We start from the raw sequence: 23,688 nt of genomic DNA, 5'->3' as shown, positions 1-23,688 counted from the left end.
TCAATAGACATTTGGGTGTTCCCACTTTTTGGTTATTATGAATAATACTGCTATGAACATTGTCTACTGATCTTCCCTTAGGATGTTACATCCTGATAAAAAAAACCATCATAAGTTGAAAATATCAGACATTAAAAATATATTTAACACATGTAGCCTAGCAAACATCACAGTGTAGCCTGGCCCACTTTAAGTGTACTCAGAGCTCTCACATTAGCCCACAGTTGAGCAAAACCATGTAGCATGAAACCTATTTGACGGTAAAGTGTTGATTAGCTCCTGTAATGCACGGAATGCTGTACTGAAAGTGACAGACGGAATGGCTGTGTGGGTACAGATGGCGGTCAGTGTATCAGCTGCTGACCCTTGTGATCATGTGGCTGTGAGAGCTTCAGCCACCACCCGGCATCATGGGGGAGGATCAGGCCACATGTCATTAGCTCAGGAAGAGATCCACATTCAGAACTCAAAGCATGGTTTCTACTGAGTGTGTATCGCTTTCACAGCATCGTAAAGTCAAAAAATCCTAGGTCAAACCATCATAAGCTGGAGATCATCTGTATAATTTTCTATGTGGTCATAGGTTTGCATTTCTCTTACCCAAGAGACATATACACCTAGGAGTGGAAGTGCTGGCACATAGGGTGACTCTACTGTCAAAGTGTTTGCAGCCTTTACAGTCCCAGCAGCCACGTAGGAGGGCTCCAGGTTCTCCTTACCTTGGCAACACTTGATATTGTCTATTTATTTTCTGTCTTTTTTTTTTTTTCTGTCTTTTTTATTATAACTGTTCTGGTGAGTGTGAAACAGTATCTCATTATGCTTTGGTTTCTTTCCCTAATGACTAATACTGTTAAGCATCTTCTTGTATGCTTTATGTCTTCTGTGGAGAAAGATCCCTTCAAGTGCATTGTCCATTTCTTAAATCGAGTAGTTTGTCTTATATTAAGTCCTGTATATAGTCTAGTTTCAAGTCCCTTATCAGGCATGATTTGCAAGTATTTTTTCCCACTCTGTGGGTTGTCTCTCACTTTCATGATGGCAGCCTTTGAAGCTCCAGAGTCTTTACCTGTAACGAAGTCTAATGCATTTATTTTTCTTTTGTTGTCTGGGCTGTTGGTGTCTTAATCTAAGAAACCAGGGTCCTACGGCTTAATCTGAGGTCACAGAGATTTACACCTGGATGTGTCCTCCTAAGAGTCTCATAGTTTTAGTTGTTATATGTAGGTCTTCCATTTGAAGTTAACTATTTTTGTGGTATGATTAAGGATTTTATTTTTAAGTTTTCAGGGCCAGATAAGCTCCTCTCTTTCCAGTTACATACCATTTTGAGTTAATATTTGTGGGTAGTGTGGGTTGGGGGGTCCCAGATTCCTTTGAATGTGGATATCCAGATGTCCCAGCATCATTTGCTAAGACTGACCTGATTCCCTTGTCAAGAATCAGTTGACCATGAATGTAAGGCTTCATTTCTGAATTCTCAGTTTTGTTTCATTGATCTCTGTCTAGCCATACTGTACCTCTGTAGTCAGTTTTGTGTTGTGTATGTATTTTTGTTTGTGTTTGTATTTGTCATTAATAAATCATGACAGATGGTGGGTGCCTGAGGGGCTCCCTCAGTGGAGTGTCTGCCTTCAACTCAGGTCATGATCCCAGGGTCCTAGAATCGAGTCCTGCATCAGGCTTCCTGCTCAGCGGGGAACCTGATTCTCCCTCTCCCCCTGCCCCTCCGCCCTGCTCGTACTTCTTCTCCCTCTCTCTGTCAAATAAATAACTAAAATCTTTAAGGAAAAAAAAAAAAAGACAAATGGTAATGGAACTCCAGCCCAGCAAAGCAGAGGGGTAGTGTCGAAGGGAACCAGTAGATCCTCAGTATAAAAATCATACCCCTTTATTCCTATTTCTGAGATACATAGAGGCCCAATTATTATTCATTTGTTCTGATTCCAAATGTTACTTTAATAATATGGTCTCTTAAGTGTTGTTCACATTTAGTAATGGGCTCCAACTTGACCTCACCATTACTACAGTATTTCTTTAGGCTGTCCTTACCATTTCAGAGACAAATTTCAGACATCGGCCTGGTGTTAAATTCCTTTGCATAACTGTCAAACAGACCATTTTCTCACTTTATTTTAAGACATAACCTGTCTCTCCCACTTGAAGCTGAGTGCTGGCTTTGGTGTCTGTTTCTTCGAGATGCTGCCTCTCCCTGGCAGTGGTCCCCATGACTCAGCTTCAGCTCTCCCTGCCCTCCCCAGAAGATACACATTTCATAACTTATTTCATAAAAGTCTTTGAAATGATGCACTAGTTCTTTCTATTGAGGTGAGGCCAAGAATCTCCTATATTAACAATAATGAAATTCAATTTTTTAAGATTATTTATATATTTGTGAGAGAGCACAGGCAGAGGGGAGCTGCAGGCAGAGGGAGAGGGAGAAGCAGACTCCCAGTGGAGCAGAGAGCCTGATGCAGGACTCAGTCCCAGGACCCTGAGATCATGACCTGAGCAAATGCAGACACTTAACTGACAGAGCCACCCAGGTGCCCCTGAAATTAAATTTTAAAGTAATAATGGTAAGCCTTCATTTTGGTAGACTAAACTGAGATATCCTCTAAGTCTTTTAAGTATTTACTTTTTATTTAAGCAATCTCTACCCACAACACGGGGCTTGAACTCATGACCCCGAGATGGAGAGTGGCACACTCCACTGACTGAGCCAGCCAGATGCCCCTGAAGTACCCCCTTAATTTGGTGGTTCTCACACAGTGTGGTTACAGACAACAGATGGAGTGATTTTATTTGGATGAGTTAAATCCTATTAAAATTTTATTTTATTTTTTTTAAATTTTATTTATTTATGATAGTCACACAGAGAGAGAGAGAGAGAGGCAGAGACACAGGCAGAGGGAGAAGCAGGCTTCATGCACCAGGAGCCCAACGTGGGATTCGATCCTGGGTCTCCAGGATCGTGCCCTGGGCCAAAGGCAGGCGCTAAACCGCTGCGCCACCCAGGGATCCCCTATTAAAATTTTATATTTTTCTTCCTGACTGTATAAATTATCCAATCTTGATTAATATAGAGATAAGATAATTAGAGGATCCTGGTTCACTGAAGTTTTCTGGCCAGTAGTTAATGTAAGTTTGTTAAGGATACACTCACTTTTCCCTTCTGTTCATTGACATGCTGCTCTTAAAGCAGATACTGTGAAGAAGAGGTTTCATTGTGAAGTACTGGGGCTCAGAACAGACAATAGATTGCTCTTACTCCTCTACTTGCAAATATGTGTCTCTTTAAACCAGATTCCAGGGAGGATAATTTGAAATGTACATTTTTCTCCCAAAAATGAAGTTTATGTAAATTATGTATCAGTAAAGCTCTTTAAAATTGTGGAGGTTAGATGGAACCAGTAACAAAACTATAGTTATATGAGGATGTTAGATAACTTAGTTACATGTATTTAAGATTTTACTTACATAATTTTCTGCATTTTCTGGAAATTCCTAAGGGAATACTAGTATCTAAAACATCTAATTATTATCTGATTATAAATGGTTAAACTTTGTACCAACATGTTAAAAATTGTCCAGATCTAAGTGAGCATGATAGAATAGCACTAATAGTGTGGTATCTGCACATTAAATCCTTAGGAGAAGAAAATTGTGTATTGATTGATTATGATATTTATTGGGTCATAATGTATTTAAATTTTCTTTAATGCATATGTTAGTGATTGTTTACTGTGATAAAGTGCAAAGAGGTCTTCAAGAGCAATCCTACGTAGAAAGAATTACCTCATGTCACTGGTCACTTCTCAATTAGAAGTTCCATTAGCAGATGATTCCTGCTTCTGGTGTGGGTCGTGATTGCATTTTATTGCCTGTAAATCAGGCTTTAGACAGGGAATAAATAAACAGCTCAAGGATGTGGTAATGTCATCTTGAACTTTTTTTTTTTACAGATAGAAGCACCTAGGTCCATTTAAGCCAATTAAGTTCAGAAATTTATTGAAGGAAATCTTTTATCATATTTGAATTCTATTTGAAAATGGCTTTTTCCCCCTTGCTTCAGAATATTGATTTAATTGGAACAAGATGCCTATAAATCAAATTACTTGATAATGTCTTAATCATATATTTCCAATTTTTAATTAGCAGACCGCGAAACTTGCATGTGATTGGTAATTTTGTGTTTCAGTAGAATACAGTGTGCACTTAATGTAGTATAGAGTGTAGTAGTTAACGGTTTATCCTTTATCCTGAGATTTTTGAGAGTTGGGAAAATTTATTTTTTTCTATCATTTGTAAAATGCTCACTGAATTTGCTGAGCCTTTTAAAGTGTAGATTGAAGTGAGTACTAGTGATTTAAGTTACCTTGGTCTTTAAATGGCAAATCTTCTCTTTTATAATATCTTGTTTTGAACTCTCAAACTCATTAAGGGTCAGTGTAATTGAGCATCTTCATCTGATTGTCATTGGACTAAGTGCTCTTGTCTCTAAAGTTAATATATCTTTCCCCTAGATTTTTTAAACATGATATTCAGCAAATAGTTGATCATTCTGTGCTTAACACAAGCCTTCCAATCAATGTTAAGACTTTTTTACTTTGATGTCAGCAAATTTCACAAGCAAGCTTTTTCTGAATCTCCCAATTATCCACAGTGGACATTCATTATGAGTTTGCTCTTGTTGACCTTCAACTTTTTTTGGAAGCAAAAAAATCAAAGACCATAATAACTTACAAGTGATCAGTTTATTGGACTCTTGCCCTTTCTGAGGACTGTGCCCACCTTCACAGCTTTCTGATGCTCACGGTTTACATTCTTTCCCTTTAACAATGAAGTGCTCACCCATCTGCAGATTATTCCTCCTGTCAGGGCCGTAGTTTTCTAAGTTCATTTTATTTCTTCAAAAGTAAATGTGAAATTAAAATAAATTAGACTCTGTGGTAAAAATAACACATGTGCTCCAGAATTCAATTGCTTCTGCTACCTAAAAGTATTATTGGGATCCCTGGGTGGCACAGCGGTTTGGCGCCTGCCTTTGGCCCAGGGCACGATCCTGGAGACCCGGGATCGAATCCCACATCGGGCTCCCGGTGCATGGAGCCTGCTTCTCCCTCTGCCTGTGTCTCTGCCTCTCTCTCTCTCTTTCTCTCTCTCTCTCTCTGTGACTATCATAAAAAATAATAATAATAAAGAATAAAAGTATTATTGTAGTTTTAGCCACTCTGAGATATTTACTAAAACTCTGCTCCTGAATAAAGTAGAGCTTGCTTACTATTGAGGTATCCCTTCTTATAATTTTTAAGCATATCCAAACACTAGTTAAACACAGATCAGTACCGTATTGAGACCATTTTCCTTTCTGTAAGCCATGTTAAATCATCACTGTGAAAATTAGAAACATAGACTTACTGGGTAATTTGGGTGGCTGAGTAGATTGAGCATCTGCCTCCAGCTCAGGTCGTGATCCCAGGGTCCTGGGATCGAGTCCCATCAGGCTCCCTGTTCAGGAGTGGGGGGTCTGCTTCTACATCTCCCTCTCCCTCTTCTCCCTGCTTTTGTTTTCTCTCTCTGTCTCTCTCAAATAAATAAAATCTTTAAAAAATTAAAGGAAAAAGGAACACAGGCTTACAGATTTGCTGGTCCTGCTTTAGTCTTCTGCATATCTTTGGTCTTCATTTGTGCAATAAGGACAATAAATATCCAAAAATAAAATAAAGCCCACCTAAATCCTTCTGAACATTTAGTATGTGTGCTACTGAAGCAAGCACATTCATTCTGAACATTTAAATACTAATTGAGGGGAGTGCCTAAGTGGCTCAATCAATTAACATCCTGACTCTTGATTTCAGCTCAGGTCATAATCTCAGGGTCATGAGATCAAGCCCCGCGTCAGGTTCTGCACGCACCTGGGCGCCTGCTTGTTCTTCTCCCTCTCCCTGCTTGCACATGTGCGTGCTCTCTCTAAAATAAATAAAACATTTTTTAAAAATACTACTTTAGAATTAGTAAACTTAATTTTATGAAAACCAGACCAAGTAAAGATGTACATTGTTACTCTTGTTTCCAAAATTGTGATGAACTTTGTATGGGGGCAGCAAGAGATCTTTGAGCTGAAGCACTTGAGTAAGACCAACCAGTCTGGGATTCCGATTTCAGCATCAGGGATCTGAGCAGAGCAGTGATGGGATATGAATTATGTTTAGCTGATCTCCTGCCGCTACTATTGTAAATAGCTTAAATGGCAGCAGGAACTCATGCAGAGACCAGTTGGAGGTATCACAGGCACTCAGATTGAGTGGTCATTAGTATCTCCATCCTGGGAGGTAGTGTTGGAGAGAAGTAGTTGGACCCAAGGATATTTGCTTTAAAAAAAAAAAAATCCGATGTTGAGATATGAGGAAGAGAGAGATGGTGGGGCTACACAGAATTTGTTCTGATAACCAGAGGATGGAGGTTTCATCAACCATGGTGGGGAAGACTTGGGGAAGGATGATGAGATGTTCGTTTTTCCTTAGGTCTGAGATGTTTGTCAGACATTCATTCAGAGACTTCATCTAACTATGCAGTTGAATCTGTGGACCTTGAGTTGAGGGCTGAGGTCTGAGCAGAGCCATCAGCGCTCAGGTGGTACTGAAGATCATGAAACTGGGCAGTGTCGCCCAGGGAGGAGCACTGAAGAACCTAGTTCAGAGGCTGCAGGAAACTGTAGCCACCAAAGATCAGGAGAAGCAGATGGAGAGTAGGGAGCAAACCAGGAAAGTGCAGTATTTCCGAGACCAAATCAAGACAGTGTTTCAAGGGAGAGAATGATGAATAGTGTCAGATACTATTCATATATCAGGAAAATAAGGGCTGAGAAGTGAGCATTCATAGTGTGTTCAAGAAGCTTGTGTGGAGGGTGGAAGCCAAAGCCTTAGCACGTGGAGGCAGTGTCTTCCAGAAATGCCTTATTATGTGCCCTGTCCTGTTCCTCTGTAGCTCTGTCCCAGCAGGAACACATATGTATTTTTGCCAAAATAGGCATATGAGAATGGTTACGGTAACACTACATTGTAGAGCCCGAAACTGAACCATCCAGACGCCCTTCAGAAGGACAGCGTATAATAAATTGTGGGACATTTACGGGAACTAGGGAATAACCAAACCACAAGTATTCACAACGATATGGAAGACTGGCATGGACCTAATGTTGAGTAAAAGAAGCCAGAAACAAAGGAGTACATAATCAGCTCAGAAACATGCAAGCTGGTTTCTGTTGTTGAGCGTCCGGTCCTTTCTCCCTGACGGGGTCAACAGGAGCTTCTGGAATGCTGCTAAGTCTCTCTTTCGGGGACTGAGTGCTTTGAGGGTGGTTCACACTTAGGACCAGGGCAATCTGCTGCAGTAGATGTCTGTGTGGTTGTAGGAGGAAAGGAGGGGAGGGGAGGGTTGGTGGGCTGGGATGGACAGTTCTTGAGGAGTGTTTCTCTAAAGAAAACCTGAGCAGTAGCACAGGTATGGGCTTGATGGAGCTTAGATTCTGTTTTAAAGAAGAGAGAAGGCATACGTGTTCGTGTGCTGCTAAAGTGGCCATGGAGACATAGGGACACTTGCTGGAGCAGTGGACTGGAGAAGGTGGCGGGCAGGGCTCTGGTACACAGTCCAGTTTGCACGCGGGCAGTTTGTGTGGGAAGCAGAGGCAGAGTGTGGGGCATGGTGGTGGGAGGTAGGTGCCCACAAGCTGTCCTTCTGAGCATGCCTGCTCTCTTGAGGTAGGAGGGCAGCCTTTGGCGAGGTGAAGGTGGGGAGGCAGGGTGGGAAGCGAGAGATGAGATGAGGACGAGGCAGGGTCTCAAAGGGTGGCTCTCAGAGCAGCAGTGGGGCTTGTCAGTCATGCCTTTTCATGGCCTCTGCCCCAGGCCTGCTGGGCCAGCTGGCCTCAGGCTCCCCTGAGGCTGGCAGCATCATTGTGTGGCGGAGGGGGGCGGGGGGGAACAGGCATGGACACTGGTGTGGTGGCAGGTGTTTGCTGGCAAGTATGATAAAGAGTGAGCTGGGTACAGGGGAATCGAGGACATAAGAGGTGATCATAGCCATGAACCTTTAAATCTGGGCTGTGGCGAGGACGCTCTCCATGAGGACCCGAGGGCAGGGAAACAAGAAGGTGACGAGACAAGGTATGGTGTTGTGGTTGGAGGGGAGCCACATGGCCTGACAGGAAGGAGTCAGAGTGTGGGGTGGTTGAAATCAGATCAGGGAGGAGCACTCAGTGACTGGCAGCAGCACTTCCAGGACAGGCCTAAAGACTGGGTGGCTGAGGCGGGAGCAGAGGACAGCTGAGGGCAGAGAGACAGAAATGTGTGAAAGCCAGCTACAGGCTCAGGGTCAGCATCAGAGCATGTGGGAGATGGCCGCGGAGTCGGGGTCAGGGAGCTGGCAGCCATGGGAAGAATGGCAGTGGGTGCTCTGGCCCAGCACACGAGAGTGAAAGCCAGGGACGGGTGGGTGGCAGGTGTGGTGTGAAGCGGCAGTGAGAAATGGAGGGTTCCCTACCTCACTTTTTCCACTGGTGCAAGAGTACGACAGAGCAACAACTACCAAAGGATGAGGGTGCTGAGGAATACGAAGAGCATAGCACTTAAGGCACTGGTGAAGTGTTGGTGAAGCATCCGACTCGGTTTCAGCTCAGGTCATGATCTCAGGGTCTTGGGGTCAGCCCTGGTCGGACTCCCTGCTCAGTGGGGAGTCTGCTTCTCCCTCTGCCTTCTGACCCTCCCCCTGCCCATGCTCTATCTCTCTTTCTCAAATAAATAAATAAAATCTTTAAAAAAAAATAGGTTGGACTTCATCAAAAACTTTTGTTTCAAGGAATACTGTCAAGAAACTGAAAGGACGGCCCACTAAAAGAATGTATTTGTAAATCATATCTGATAAGAGACTTGTAGGATGTAGAAAGGACTCCTTAATAAAAAGACAAACTAATTTTAAAAATGGGCAAAGGACCTGAATAGATATTTCTCCAAAGAAGATAAACGAACATTTTTTAAAAGATTTTATTTATTCATGAGAGACACAAAGAGAGAGGGGCAGAGACACAGGCAGAGGGAGAAGCAGGCTCCACACAGGGAGCCCGATCTGGGACTCGATCCTGGGACTTCAGGATCATGCCCTGGGCTGAAGGCAGGGGCTAAACCACTGAACCACCCAGGGATCCCCATAAATGAACATTTAGCACATGAAAAGATGCTCACCATCTTTAGTCATCAGGAAAATGCAAATCAAAACCACAGTGCAAGACCACTTCATGCCCACTGGGATGGAAAGAATGGCCAAGACTGGTGATACCCAGGGCTGGCAAGAATGCAGAGAAAGGGACACCTGTGCATGAGGGTAAGGAGGAGTGTGAGACAGTATGGCCACTTGGGAAAGCAGAACGGCCCATCCAGGTGACATGGCTACTTTTGATGCAGCCAACATATGTTCACACAAAAAGCATTCACAGTAGCATGCTTTACAACAGCCTACAGGGAGGAATGAGCCCAATGTCTGTCATCTGACAAGAGTAACAGAATTGGTCTGTCCATACTGTAGGATGATTTGGCCATGAAAATGAATGAGGTCCTGAGAGCTGCTAACATACTGCTGTACAAAACACGCTCTGTGAAAACAGTGCATCACAGAGGATCACCATCATAGGGTTCCATCTCTCTGAAATGTCCAGAGAGGGAAATATGTGAAGTCAGAAAGTAGATTAATGATAGTCCCAGGAGGAGGGTGAGAGAAATGAGGACCATGAAGGGGTAAAAGGTTTCTTTTGTGGGGAATGAAGATGTTCAAAAATGAATTGTGATAGTTACACAACCTGGTCACAGAGCCATTGGATTGTTCACTTTGATGAATGAATTATAAGGTATGCGAATCTTCTCTCAATAAAGGTGTTACCCAAAAAAAAGTGTCACACAGTGATTTTGCAAGAGCCAAAAAGTGTCAAAGGAGTTAGCAGAAGGAGAACTGGATATGGGGTGGAGTTTGTGAGTGTGGTCGTTTTATTTTTTTTTAATTTTATTTATTTATTTATGATATCACACAGAGAGAGAGAGAGGCAGAGACATAGGCAGAGGGAGAAGCAAGCTCCATGCACCGGGAGCCCGACGTGGGATTCGATCCTGGGTCTCCAGGATCACGCCCTGGGCCAAAGACAGGCGCCAAACCGCTGCACCACCCAGGGATCCCCCGGTCTTTTTTTTTTTAATAATAAATTTATTCTTTATTGGTGTTCAATTTGCCAACATACAGAATAACACCCAGTGCTCAGCCCGTCAAGTGCCCCTCTCAGTGCCCGCCACCCAGTGACCCCCCCATGCCCCACTCTCCTCCCCTTCCACCACCCCTAGTTCGTTTCCCAGAGTTAGGAGCCTCGGTGTCCATCGAAAGATGAGTGGATAAAGAAGATGTGGTCTATGTATACAATGGAATATTCCTCAGCCATTAGAAACGACAAATACCCACCATTTGCTTCGACATGGATGGAACTGGAGGGTATTATGCTGAGTGAAATAAGTCAATCGGAGAAGGACAAACATTATATGGTCTCGTTCATTTGGGGAATATAAATAATAGTGAAAGGGAATAGAGGGGAAGGGAGAAGAAATGGGCAGGAAATATCAGAAAGGGAGACAGAACATGGAAGACTCCTAACTCTGGGAGTGTGGTCGTTTTAGCGGGAAGGAGCGGTAGCAGTCCTGTGTCATGCTGTAGAGAAAGTTTTCAGCACCTGGTGGTAACGAAGTTACTTGTTCTGGAGGGACATCCATATCCTCAAATTTCAAGGGGGGTAGCATGATGGATTTCACCTTCTACTTTATTACTCTGTGTGGTAAAAAAAAAAAAATTTTCAAACCTGAAAAATGTTTCCTTTTATTTTTTTTAAGATTTTCTTTCTTTCTTTGTTTTTGTTTTGTTTTGTTTTTTGTTTTTTCTTAAGATTTTATTTATTTGAGAAAGAGAGCCACAAGTGGGGGGCAGAGGGAGAGGGAGAACCAGGCTCCCTGGAACCTGACATGGGGCTCAACCCCAGGACCCCGGGATCATGACCTGAGCCAAAGGCAGACATTTATCCAACTGAGCCATCCAGGTGCCCCAAAATGTTTCCTTTTAGTTAGTGAAAGCAGTTCTGCCGTGTGGGGTACCCTAATTGGGCCTCAGTGTTTTTTCTGAACTCCTGATAAATCTTTCAGAAGCAGGGATGTAACAACTGTCCTAACTCCCAGGTATTTCCTTCTTGGGGTTTGTCACTTTGGTGTGAACCCTTTTGGTCCTTTATCTTCCAGAAATAGCTCTGTGGACCAAGCGGGAGGAGCAGGAGAGCTGTGTTTCTGGGGGAGCTGGAGCCTGGGAGAGCGAGGGTGGACACGCGCAGGAGGGAAGCCTCAGCAGTCGGCTGGTCAAACTGACTCCACGTTACTGGTTGGTCTCTGGGTGTCCAATGAGGAAAATAGGCTTTGAGAAGTGAACTTTCATTTCCCACTCATCCAGCATATCCTGCATGTTTTCCTACAGGTTTAACTATTTTTAAAAATAAAGCTGTCAAAGCATTAAGTGCAGATCATCAGTTAACAACAAACAAGAAAAGACCTGTCCCAGTGGAAGCCTTTGTGTCCAGTGCTGGCGGGTGGTGGGTGCCAGCAGCACCCCTGCTCACTCTCCTGTGCTGCTTCTGTGAGAGGAGGCCTGTGAGGAAGGTCTCAGAAAAGGAAGCTTGGGAGCAAGGCCCGGGCGCTCTGCTCGCTGGCACTTTGGAGCCTCTGTAGGGAAGAGGGAGGCAGTGCCTGCATCCTAGCATGGAACTTCAGGGTTTCAGTGATTCCTTGTCTTTAAACACCAGAGCCACCAGCCTCTGCTCAGTTGTGCCTGGTGGACGTTTGCTGAATCACGAATGGACAGTCACTGTACGGTGCCCAAGAGTGTGAGGGACTGTGGAGCTGGAGGGGCCGCCTTGGCGTCCTGGGTGGTGACCGTGCATGGGAGACGTGTGGAAATATGGGACATCACCCGGTAAAATGCAAATCTTGACATTCCGTGTTGCTGCCATTGTGAACAGTGTGGAAAGACCTCTGGGATAGGATTGCGAAGGCCCAAAGGTTTGAAATGAATCTTGACACATACGTGCTTTTGCATAATCTGAAGCATCTGTTTCAGAAGAAATGGGATTTTACAAACGAATTCATGGTTGTAGAATTCCAGTGTAGAATGCAGTCCCTAGCACATGGTTGGCACTTAATAAATGTGTCTTGAATGATTTGGATGCCATATGGTGTACGTAGACTTGGGCATTAAGGATGAGGTGTGGTTTCTGCCCTGCAGGAGCTTATGGTCCTAAAAATCCACTGTAGTCCCAATCAGAGACCATGTTTTCCACTCCCAGTTATTATTCATTTTGAAGTGCAACTATTAAAGAGCATATTACTATCAGCCTACATCCTTATGTCCCATTTCTTTTTTTATTTTTTTAAACTCCAAGGTTAGGGATCCCTGGGGGGCTCTGCAGTTTAGTGCCTGCCTTCAGCCCAGGGCATGATCCTGGAGTCACAGGATCGAGTCCCACATCAGGCTGCCTACATGAAGCCTGCTTCTCCCTCTGTGTCTATGCCCCTCTCTCTCTCTGTCTGTCATGAATAAATAAATAAAATCTTTTTAATAAATAAACTCCAAGGTTAGCATGATCTGAAATAATTAAAATTATCTTCTTGTTCAGTTAGAGTGGCTTTAACACAAGACAACTCTGATATAGTTTTTAGATTAAGTTATAAATGTTCACTTTAGAACTACCTGAAGATTGATAGAGATGCATTTGAAAAGCATTATTTTTTTATTGATTCTTAATGTAGTAAATTACTGAAGTTATTTGGCAGCAAACAGAAATGGCCTCTCATGCGGCTCACATTTATTCTCTCGATAGTGCCACGATTTGCATTAATTGCATTGCGACTGCACTCACTTATATTAAAAGGCTTCTACTATAATTAATCCTTTTTATTTCAAATCATTTTGGCACAATTTCTAGCTATAAACACTCATAAAAGACAGACAGTTGAAAAATACGTTACAGGTTTTTTCCATATACCTATTGCAATTTTTTTCGTGACAAGTAGTTATTGATGTGCTTCTGGGATGAGTGTGGTGCAACTGGCTGAGAATTAAGGCCAATGTGAAAAATGCTAAGTGGATTATTTTGCATAAAAAATAGGCAGTTTTGAAATTGTATAATTAACCTGTGTTTAGAAAATACCTTGATTTATGCTTACATTTGTATCTCGGTTGCATACATTATGGAAATTTAATTTATAATCCATTTAGCTGATGCAATCATAGTTTTTAGTGCTATCATTTATTAGTGCTTGTATATTAAATGCTCTAAAGGTTTAAACCTGCCTTATGTAAAAAATTATACCTAGGCATTTACATTTTATGAGTCACAGTGGGATTTCTGTTTAAAATTCAGGTAGCTGATACATTTAACGAATTTCACTGGTTTATTGTTACTGATGCAGAAGTGGCAAACAGTGACCTTATATATTGAACGTCACATGATTTACACTCTTCCAGTTTCCTTTAAAGTCCACTGTACACATGAGGCTTTTTCCTCAACACCTGGAATCAATCACGACGTCTGGCTCACAGTGTTCTCCTTGGCTTTGAAGCCATCATTCATTTACAAGTAATGGGATTTTTAAGTGCTTCAGGTTAATAGTATTAGCCATTCTTAACTTTAAGCAAACTGTGGCTTTTCAAAACAACTCTTTGTGTTATCAGTAGATGAGATAAGTGCTAGTCGCCATTTTATTGCCCATTCTCTCCTCCAGGAGTCCTTTTTTGCCATGTTTTCAGAATTAATCAGGTAATCATTAGTCTTCAAATCACAAGTAAAAGCACAGGAACATAACAGTTCAGTCTCCCTGGCAGAGAACATCTGGAGTCTTAGCTGGGGGGTTGGATATTATGAAATAAATAGTTAATGGTAAGCCTGAAACCCTTAACCTTGGGAAAAGGGTTATTCGTGCTGTCTGTCCACAGCTTTCTGAAACTAGAAGTCAGTACACTCTGGATGTTTACTTTCAGGAGGATGTGTAATTGCTGTTTTCTGGTTCCTTCCACTCCTGTTAGCGGGAGAGACTTTAAAGTGTAGGTGTCAATGTGAACCTGAGCATTCTCCAGTGGCAGAGAAGGAACGGGGAAACACTTGTGTGAGGGTGTGTTTAAGGATCAGTGGTTTACAGACCAGTGCCACTGCTGGTTGTTACTCGTGCGGAAATAGCACATGTCTGATGTGACATAGCTGAGTAAATGCTGTGGTGGTGCAGGGAGCCATCACCAGGGCAGGGTGATGCAGGGGCCGGGGGCTTGGAGGCCCGGAGCCTCTTCTTCCTGGAAGCTGTGGGTCTCCTGTGAATTTGCTTGCACGAGTATGTCTCAGCAAAGCCTTGTGTCTCACTCCTTGAGTGTGTGGAAGTGGCCAGGTAAATGGCCTCCTAAAAGAGGGGCTTCTGAAGTTGCATTCTTATGGCTGAATGACTCCCCCTGGGGTTCAAGTTTGTTTTTATGGCCATGTTCCATGAGCAGCATGGTGGCACTTGGAGCTTCTAACAATGACTTAAAAGCTCTGAGTACATCTGCAGCACAGTACACACGATGCAGCTTACTGCAGGACTTTCTGCAGTAGGTCCCCTCTGCCATCCCCCTAAAAGAGAAAGGCTTGTGATAATGTGTGCTTGAGACTTTGCCTCCAGCTCCCTACCTACCAAGTGGGGGTGATGACTCCACTCCCCCTGTCATTGTCATGTCTCTGCAGACCACTCTTATTCTAGCAAAAATGGCCTTGGTCATGGAAATCCAGATTTCCCCTAGACTTCTGTAGAAGAGTCACTCTTCCCTTCTACTTAGGAGATCCTCCATATAGGCCAGATGGAAATGAGACCATTGATGTGTGCTTAGTGCAGCGCCTGGCTAAGTAGTAGCTTCGTTTCCTCAGAACATTTTTGGGAAGACTTTTGGAGCTTCCAAGTCCACCATCTACTAGAATAAAATAATAAGAATGTTTCTGAAAATTTTACAGCCCACTTCTCATTCCTTGTTGCATTTTACAGCCTTAGGCCATGGGAATGTTTGTCATGCAAGATGAACCCTAACATCATGTTGGAAAACCAGCATCACTTGACCTCCTCCTTCTCTTGATAGAGAATCTGGAGGTTAATACAGTAATATTTACCAGGACTTAATTTATCCAGTACCACTGGTCATCAGGGAAATGCAAATTAAAACCATAGTGAAATACCCCATTGCAGCAACTGGAATGACTAAATTTAAAAACTGGCAACACTAATAAATCAGTGAAGTTCTGGACCATCTGGAACCTTCTTGTGTTGCTGGTCATGGTTGAAAATGGGTGCGTTTTGGAAAACAGCATGTCATTGCCTAATAGAGCTAAACGCACCTCACGACCCAGTGCTTCCCCTGTCAGCAGGTCTTGTGTCTATACTGAGAGACGTCAAAGCACAGATCCACAAAAAGGTTCGCCTGGACAGTCCAGCAGATTTATTTCCCATAGCCCCAAATAGGAAATAGCTCACATGTCCATCATCAGGTGCAGGGCTGGAGATATTACACAGCCTCAAATAAAAGAACAAACAGTAATGCAGAGGAACCCCAAATACATTATGTTGTAAGAGGCATGTATAAAAGAACACACACTTAGAAGACATTGATGAAGTCCTAGAGCAAAGCTTACCCATGGTAATGACCACAAAATGGGGTTAAGGTGAAGGAGGATGTGGCTAAAGGACATAAGGGAGCTCTCATGGGGAGTTTGGGGAGGGGGAAATGTTCTGTACCTTGACCTGAGTGGCCACTACACAGGTATGATCAATTATAATAATTCAAGCTGTATTTATAAGTTGTATGTACATTTTATTTTACTCTGTGCAAATTATCCTCTAATATACATGAGTGAAAAGATAGTTATGCGTTGTGTCTGGTAACTCAGAGTGGAACAGTCTTCCATGTGGGCATCCAGGCATCCAGGTTTGACTCCAGCTCCACCGTGTGCTAACTCATGTGTCCACACAAGTGCCTGTTGACTTCCAGGGTCCAGTCTCCTCACTTTAGAACAGGGCTTGTCAGACTGTAGCGTGTGGGCCCAGTCCAGCCTGCCACCTGTTTCAGTGTGCTAAGAATGCTTTTCCTTTTGATAGCTGAAAAAAATCTAAAGAATAGTATTTCTTGACTTTGGGAATTAGGTGAAATCTAGCCCTGGCACACAGCTGCCCTCGTTCGTCTACATGCTGTCTGTGTTCCATTTTTGCTACAAAGGCAGAGTGGAGGAGTGGCCACCAAGTTGGTCCAGCCTGCTGTCATGGGCAGGATTGACCCCCAAAAAGATGAAGCTCCACGCTAATCCCCCATACCTGTGAACTGATTTATTTGGAAATGAATCTTTGCATATGCAAGCAAGCTAAGATGAGCCATACTGGGTTAGAGTGGATCCCTAAATCCAACAACTGGTCTCTAGAAGAGAAAGGTGAGGGAGGTGCAGACACACATAGGGAAGACAGTCTCTGAAAGAAGCAGGGTTTGGAGTGGCTCAGCCAGAAGGCAGGGGGCCCCGGGGATGGTTGGCAACACCAGAAAAGACAGGGAAGCCTTTCAAGAGAGTGCGCCCTGCTGCCACCTTGATTAGACCTCTGGCCTGCAGAACTCTGGGGTGTTAAGTTTCTGTTGCACATTATGTGATGAGCACTGGGTGTTCTATGCAACTGATGAATTACTGCACACTACATCTGAAACGACATACTGTAAGTTGGCTAATTGAATTTAAATTTTAAAAAAAGTTTCTGTTGTTCTAAGCCCCCAGTGAGGGTGTTTTGTTACAGTGGTCCTAGGAGACTCCTATGTCTGCAAATCTCTGTACAGAAAACATGTGCCAACCTCTGCTGCAGCACAAAAGATGTGGCTCTTGAGCATCCCCATTGAGTCAGCCCAAAAATACACTGACATTCTGTTTTAGGATTTGTGACATACTGAATGCATGCATTAAATGGTTAAACTGGGGATCCCTGGGTGGCTCAGTGGTTTGGCACCTGCCTTTGGCCCAGGGCGCGATCCTGGAGTCCCGGGATCGAGTCCCACATCGGGCTCCCGGCATGGAGCCTGCTTCTCCCTCCTCCTGTGTCTCTGCTTCTTTCTCTATCTGTGTCTATCATAAATAAAAATAAATAAATCTTTTTTAAAAAAGTGGTTAAACTGGCCTAGCACAGGGTAAATGCTCACCAAATACTACTAGCTTCCACCATTGTCATTATCAGGAAGAAAAGTATCTGCTGTTTTAGGATTCTGTTAAATCTCAAGTTGGACTTTTTTTATTCATAGGTAGTATAAAGAAAGAATTCCTCTGAAATGCTAATCATTGGTCCTTGTTCTCATTTGAAGGCTCTCTATGAAAATATGCTGGTAGAATTGCCCTTTGCTGGCTTTTTCCTGTCCAAATTGCTTGGAACCAGTGCAGATGTGGACATTCACCATCTGGCCTCGTTAGATCCTGAAGTGTATAAGAATCTGCTTTTTCTCAAGAGCTATGAAGGTGACGTGGAGGAGCTTGGACTGAACTTCACCGTGGTGAACAATGACCTGGGGGAAGCACAGGTGAGAAGGCCCATCACCACTCTGTGACAGACACCAGCTCCTGTCCACACAGCCATAGGAAAGATTCCCAGTGTGCTCAGGGTGTGATTTCGGGATCCTGTGGGGGCTGAGGACACATGAGCCCTGGCTCCAGGCCTTGGTGACAGCTGTCCTCTGGGATTCTCTGCCCCCAGGAGCGTTGGTTAGCACCTTCCCAATGGGAGTCCTAAGGGTCCCTAATGTGCCCTTGTTCCTGGCCCACCCTGGCTGGCCCTGGGGTGCTCTGACACTGATCGCTGGCCTTCATTATCAGTCTGGTTGGTCTTGCTGTCTTTATCCTTTTTTTAAAATCCTTGCATGTTAGAAATTAAAACTAATTTGTTAAATGACAGCATTATTGGGATATAATTTGCATACCACAAAATGCACACTTTCAAGCACATTCCTGGTCAGTGTATTCCCAGAGTACACAGCCACCACCAGCATCTCAGTTCAGGATGGTGTCATCTCCCCATTAGCAGGTCACTCCCACCCAGCGTAGGTGAGCATGATCTACATGCAGTTTCTATGTGTCTGTCTACCCTGGAATCTTACAGTCTGCAGCCTTCTGGGACTAGCCTTATCACTTGTAGGAGCCACGACTTCCTTTTTTTGGCTGAACATTGTCCCATTGTATGGATATACCACATTTTCTTTTTCAGTTGATGGACATTTGGGTTCTTTCTACTTTTTAGCTACTAGGAAGAGTATGCTATGAACATTCTTGTACAACATACTAAACTGTGGAAGAATTGCTAACATCTGGAATTTGCTTCCACTATTACAAGAGCAGGGGCAGTGTGTGGAGGTAGAAATAACCTATATTGGCCACGAGGGGATACTTGCTAAAATGGGTGGTCAGGGGTTGGCATTTTGTCTACGTTAGCCTATGTTCAGATGTTCCCATAATTCACAAAACCTTTCTTAACATCTACTGATGAACCAGGTTGTTTGAGGACCTTTGAGGTCGTGTTATCTCATCTTATTAGATTTTAAAGTGACGAGCTATGCTTTTCTAACTTATTTTTGTTTTTCAGACAAATAGGTCTATTTTGTGTGTGGGGGGGGGACAGTTTTTTTGCTATTCTTATGCAGATCAGTCATCTTTTCTGGATCTACTAGTTGTATTTTATTTTATTATTTTTTTTTAATTTTTTTTTAATTTTTTATTTATTTATGATAGTCACAGAGAGAGAGAGAGGCAGAGACACAGGCAGAGGGAGAAGCGGGCTCCATGCACCGGGAGCCCAATGTGGGATTCGATCCCGGGTCTCCAGGATCGCGCCCTGGGCCAAAGGCAGGCGCCAAACCGCTGCGCCACCCAGGGATCCCTACTAGTTGTATTTTAACTATAAAACTATTATCATCTTTTATCTCTTATTACTTGGTTTTTAATTCAAGCTTTCAAAGGTCATCAGCTTTGCCAGCTTAAAAATAACTTCATGAAAAAAAAAATAACTTCATGTTAAATATATATTTAGTGTTTAATCAAATCACCATTGATAACACATCGCCCCATACAGGATACTTCTTAACTTTAACCCTCCAGGTTGTAAGCACTAACATTTTATTTCAATAAACACATACACTGGGCAGCCTGGGTGGCTTAGCGGTTTAGCGCTGCCTTCGGCCCAGGACATGATCCTGAAGCCAGGATTGAGTCCCATGTCGGGCTCCCTTCATGGAGCCTGCTTCTCCCTCTGCCTGTGTCTCTGCCTCTCTCTCTCTGTCTCTCATGAGTAAATAAATAAAATCTTAAAAAATAATAAATAAATAAACACATATACTGAACAAATTTGAGCTATTGCAATTTTAGCTATTTTTATATAACACTACCTACTTGCCATCCTGCCTAGTCTGTATTTCTTCATCCATCCATTCATGAAACATAATTGCTGCTCTGTACCAGCCATTATGCTGTGCAAAGGAGTTTTTTTCTAAACTATGAGAGCATACACATTCTAACAGGAGAGGCAGATGTGAGCAGTAGCTCAGTTACAAGTAGGTCAGGGAGAGCTACCTGGAAGAGACACTGGGTGGGTAGAAAGGCATTCACCGGGCAGGTGAGCACATTTAGAAGTGGCTAAGCTTAGGGGGCTACGAGATTCCAGGAGGGCTGGGCTTCTCCTGTTATTGTGGAGAATAATTAGAGGCCTTGGACTTTAGAAAGGTTAGACATAACACTCAGAAGGAGAACCAGTGTCTCATCCCATAGTTGGTCTGCAGTATTTAGTGCTTCAGGGTAAGATGGCCTAAACAGATGCATTTCAGAGCCAATAGGAAAAGAATAACAAGAAAACATTTTTGACAGGTGTCTGGCTGGCTTGATTCGTGGAGCATGTGACTCTTGATCTCAGAGTTATGGAATCTGTCTCCATGTTGGATATGGAGATTACTTTTTAAAAAAGAAAAGAAAGAAGAAAACCGCTGAGCTTCCCTTCAAGGGATGTGAGATCTTGATTCTCTGAGTCAGGGCGGGACCCAGGAGCAGCCTACTTATGTTCCAGGTCAGGTGGTCCAGAATTCAGAGAAACCACAGCTGGAGGGTTAAGCAATGAAGGCGTTTTAACAAGAGAACATCTGCATAATCTTCATTTTTAAGGTTATGTTCTGTAGGTATAGGTCAGTATCTTGAGTAGGAGGAGGAAGGGGCAGGCAGGACATTGTGATACTGAACCCCTGTGCCCTGGTGCCCACCATCCTACTTCGGGTCTCTGTGTTTGAGGACTGTGAGGACCTCATGTGAGTGGAATCACACAGTGTCCTTTTGTGACTGGTTCATTTCACTGAGCAAGATGTCCTCCACCTTAACCTGGATTGCAGCACTCCCCAGAATGTCTTCCTTTCTAAGGCTAAGATTCCACTGTACGTTTATCCCTTCATCCCGTGCTGGATATTGTCTCAGCTGTCATGAGTAATGACACCATGAATACGGCCGTAGAAATACCTGTTCAAGTCCCTGCGTTCTACTCCCGTGGGGATATCCCTAGAAGTAGGACTGCTGGATCATACACTGATTCTAATGATTAACTTTTTTGAGGACCCACCATACTGTTTTCCAGTGAAGTGAAGTGCTATTTCATTGTGCTGCTGTAATACATAGAGCTAGTCCTGAGAATTCAAAGTTAGGAGTTAGGAGATTTAAGGAAAGTTAGGAGATTTAAGACCTTTTTATTGGCTTCCTCCCCGGACTGTAGAAGCGCTGCATGGCTCCCACACCACAGTGGTGTCTTCAGAGACTAAGATAAGCACACACAAAGATGTCTACATCCTAGTTCTAAACCCTCTTGGGAGGGATCCCTGGGTGGCGCAGCGGTTTGGTGCCTCTCTCTCTCTCTGTGTGACTATCATAAATAAATTAAAAATTAAAAAAAAAAAAGATAAACCCTCTTAGGTATTTTTAATGTCCGTCTTTGTGGTACTTGAATTTTAGTCTATTAGCATTATATATATATATATATAACGATAGAGAAAGAGAGAGAGAGAGAGGCAGAGACACAGGAGGAGGGAGAAGCAGGCTCCATGCCAGGAGCCCGACGTGGGACTCGATCCCGGGACTCCAGGATTGTGCCCTGGGCCAAAGGCAGGCACCAAACCGCTGAGCCACCCAGGGATCCCCCTATTTCTTAGCATTTAAAAAGCAACCTATTTAATAGGGCGCTTGCGTGGCTCACTCAGTTAAACATCCAACTCGGTTTTGGCTCAGATCATGATCTTGGGGTCATGAGATCGAACCCCACATCAGCTCCGTGCTCAGCAGGGGAGTCTGCTTGGGTTTCTCTCTCTCTCTCCTCCCTCCACCATGTATGCAATGTGCTCTCCCTAATAAATAAGTAAAATCTTAAAAAAAAAAAAAAAAAACCTACCTATTGAAGAAGTAGTAGGTATAGACTAACTTGTGAAGGGAATAAAGGAAATGATACTGCATTGGGTTCCCTCCTTCGCTCTCTCACTGGGACATCTCTAGGCTTTCTTGAAAACTGACCTCAACACTGAGAGAAAATAAGAAAGATGAGGACAGAACCCTATTGTGTTTGGACAGCATATTTAGTTGCTTTTGTCTCCACCTCTTCTTCCATTTTTTTTTTTAAGATTTTATTCATTTATTCATGAAAGACACAGAGGAGAGAGAGAGGCAGAGACACAGACAGAGGGAGAAGCAGGCTCCATGCAGGGAGCCTGATGTGGGACTCGATCCTAGGACTCCAGGACCATGCCCTGGGCCGAAGGCAGGCACTAAACCACTGAGCCACCCAGGAATTCCCTCTTCTTCCATTTTATAGAGCTGAAGTTTCAACATGTAAAATTCAGATTTTTTTTTTTTTTAAAGAGGAGGTTTGTTAATTGATGTGAGGACACCATGAACACATAGAGCCACTGTTGCCTCACTCCACCTGGTGGCATGATTTAAAAACTAAATAAAAGCACTAGGACAGTCAGTTTTATAATGACCTGTCCACAGTCTTTGCTAATGGGAGTATTTCCCATTTTTCCTTCTGAAATAGATGGTAATAGTGAAATGTCGCATATGTAAGAGTTCCATTAAAGCACCACTGCTAATATTGGAATCTATTAAAAGCAAAAGTGTGAAGATGTTCCAGTTATTCATAGAAATTCCCACAGAATAAAGAGATTATGGATGACAGTGCAGAGGAGTAATTACACTAAAGAGTCAAATAGGACAAATTAAGAAAGTCACTGGCAAAGCAGCTATTTGTGGGGGAGATCTTATGGGGGAGATCTACAGAGATAGATAAAAAAACGTAGTCAGGTTTAAGTTCATAAAATACTATGATTTTAAAGATTTCTTATGGGCAGCCCCGGTGGCGCAGCGGTTTAGCGCCACCTGCAGCCCAGGGGGTGATCCTGGAGACCCTGGATTGAGTCCCACGTCGGGCTCTCTGCATGGAGCCTGCTTCTCCCTCTGCCTGTGTCTCTGCTACTTCTCTCTCTCTTTGCATCTCTATGAATAAATAAATAAAATCTTTTTAAAAAATTAATTAATTAAAAAAATAAAGGTTTATGATATGCAAATACTTCTTTATGTTGGTAGGATATGTTAATCTTCCCTTTTAAAATACTAGTGTTCCAGGCAGCCCTTGTGGCTCAGCGGTTTAGCACCACCTGCAGCCCAGGGCGCGATCCTGGAGACCTGGAACCGAATCCCATGTCGGGCTTCCGGTGCATGGAGCCTGCTTCTCCCTCTGCCTATGTCTCTGCCTCTCTCTCTCTCCTCTCTGTGTATTCTCATGAATAAATAAATAAAATCTTTAAAAAAATAATAAATAAATAAAATACTAGTGTTCCTCTCCAACTTGTTTTCTTTACTATAATCAATATGGCTATTTGTAAGCCTGCTTAAAAATGAACATGAGGGATCCCTGGCGGGCTCTGTAGGTGAAGCGTCTGCCTTCGGCTCAGGTCATGGTCCCAGGGCCCTGGGATCGAGTCCTGTGTCGGGCCCCCTGCTCAGTGGAGAGTCTGTCTCTCCCCGCGCCCCGTCCCTCCCCTTGCTCGTGCTCTCTCTCAAATAAATAAATCTTTTTTTTTTTTTAAGTGACATTTTAGACTACTGGTTTGTACACATCTCTTCCCTGAGGACAGTGCTCGGGGCTTAAGATGGTCCCATAAGTGATCTTTGTTATGTACAAGAGCATGAACTTGAGTCACAAGACCTTGTTAAAGTCCTGATTTTGGTGCTGTGCTCTGTGACCCTAGGCAAGTCACAGAAGCCCTTCCTCATTTTCAGAGGGTGTGTACATAGCTCTGAGGATAAAATGAGCTCACTTCTAGCAAGTAAATGTGAGGCCCCGTGCATTCTGCAGCGACATTTAGGAGTATCTATCAGGGAAGATAGCTCTTGCCCTAAGAACTGCTCTAGTTCCATATGTAGAGATTTAAATATGCTCTTAGAACTGAAATTCTAGGACAGATTTGACATGATTTGAAATATGGATAGTTTCGATGTAGCCTAGAGAGGAGTTT

General features: G+C 43.3%; 1 protein-coding gene across 1 annotated transcript in view; it reads left to right on the top strand.

Annotated features, from left to right (window-relative positions):
- Positions 1-23,688, top strand: part of UBE3C (ubiquitin protein ligase E3C) — a 127,158-nt gene that overhangs the window by 82,960 nt on the left and 20,510 nt on the right. Inside the window, exon 19 of the mRNA XM_041751576.1 lies at positions 17,473-17,685. Coding sequence (XP_041607510.1) covers positions 17,473-17,685 — 213 coding nt within the window. The remainder of the gene's footprint in view (positions 1-17,472; positions 17,686-23,688) is intronic.

Source organism: Vulpes lagopus, chromosome 4 (assembly GCF_018345385.1).
Source record: "Vulpes lagopus strain Blue_001 chromosome 4, ASM1834538v1, whole genome shotgun sequence".
Taxonomy (NCBI): domain Eukaryota; kingdom Metazoa; phylum Chordata; class Mammalia; order Carnivora; family Canidae; genus Vulpes; species Vulpes lagopus.
This window is presented reverse-complemented; position numbering and strand designations above follow the sequence as displayed.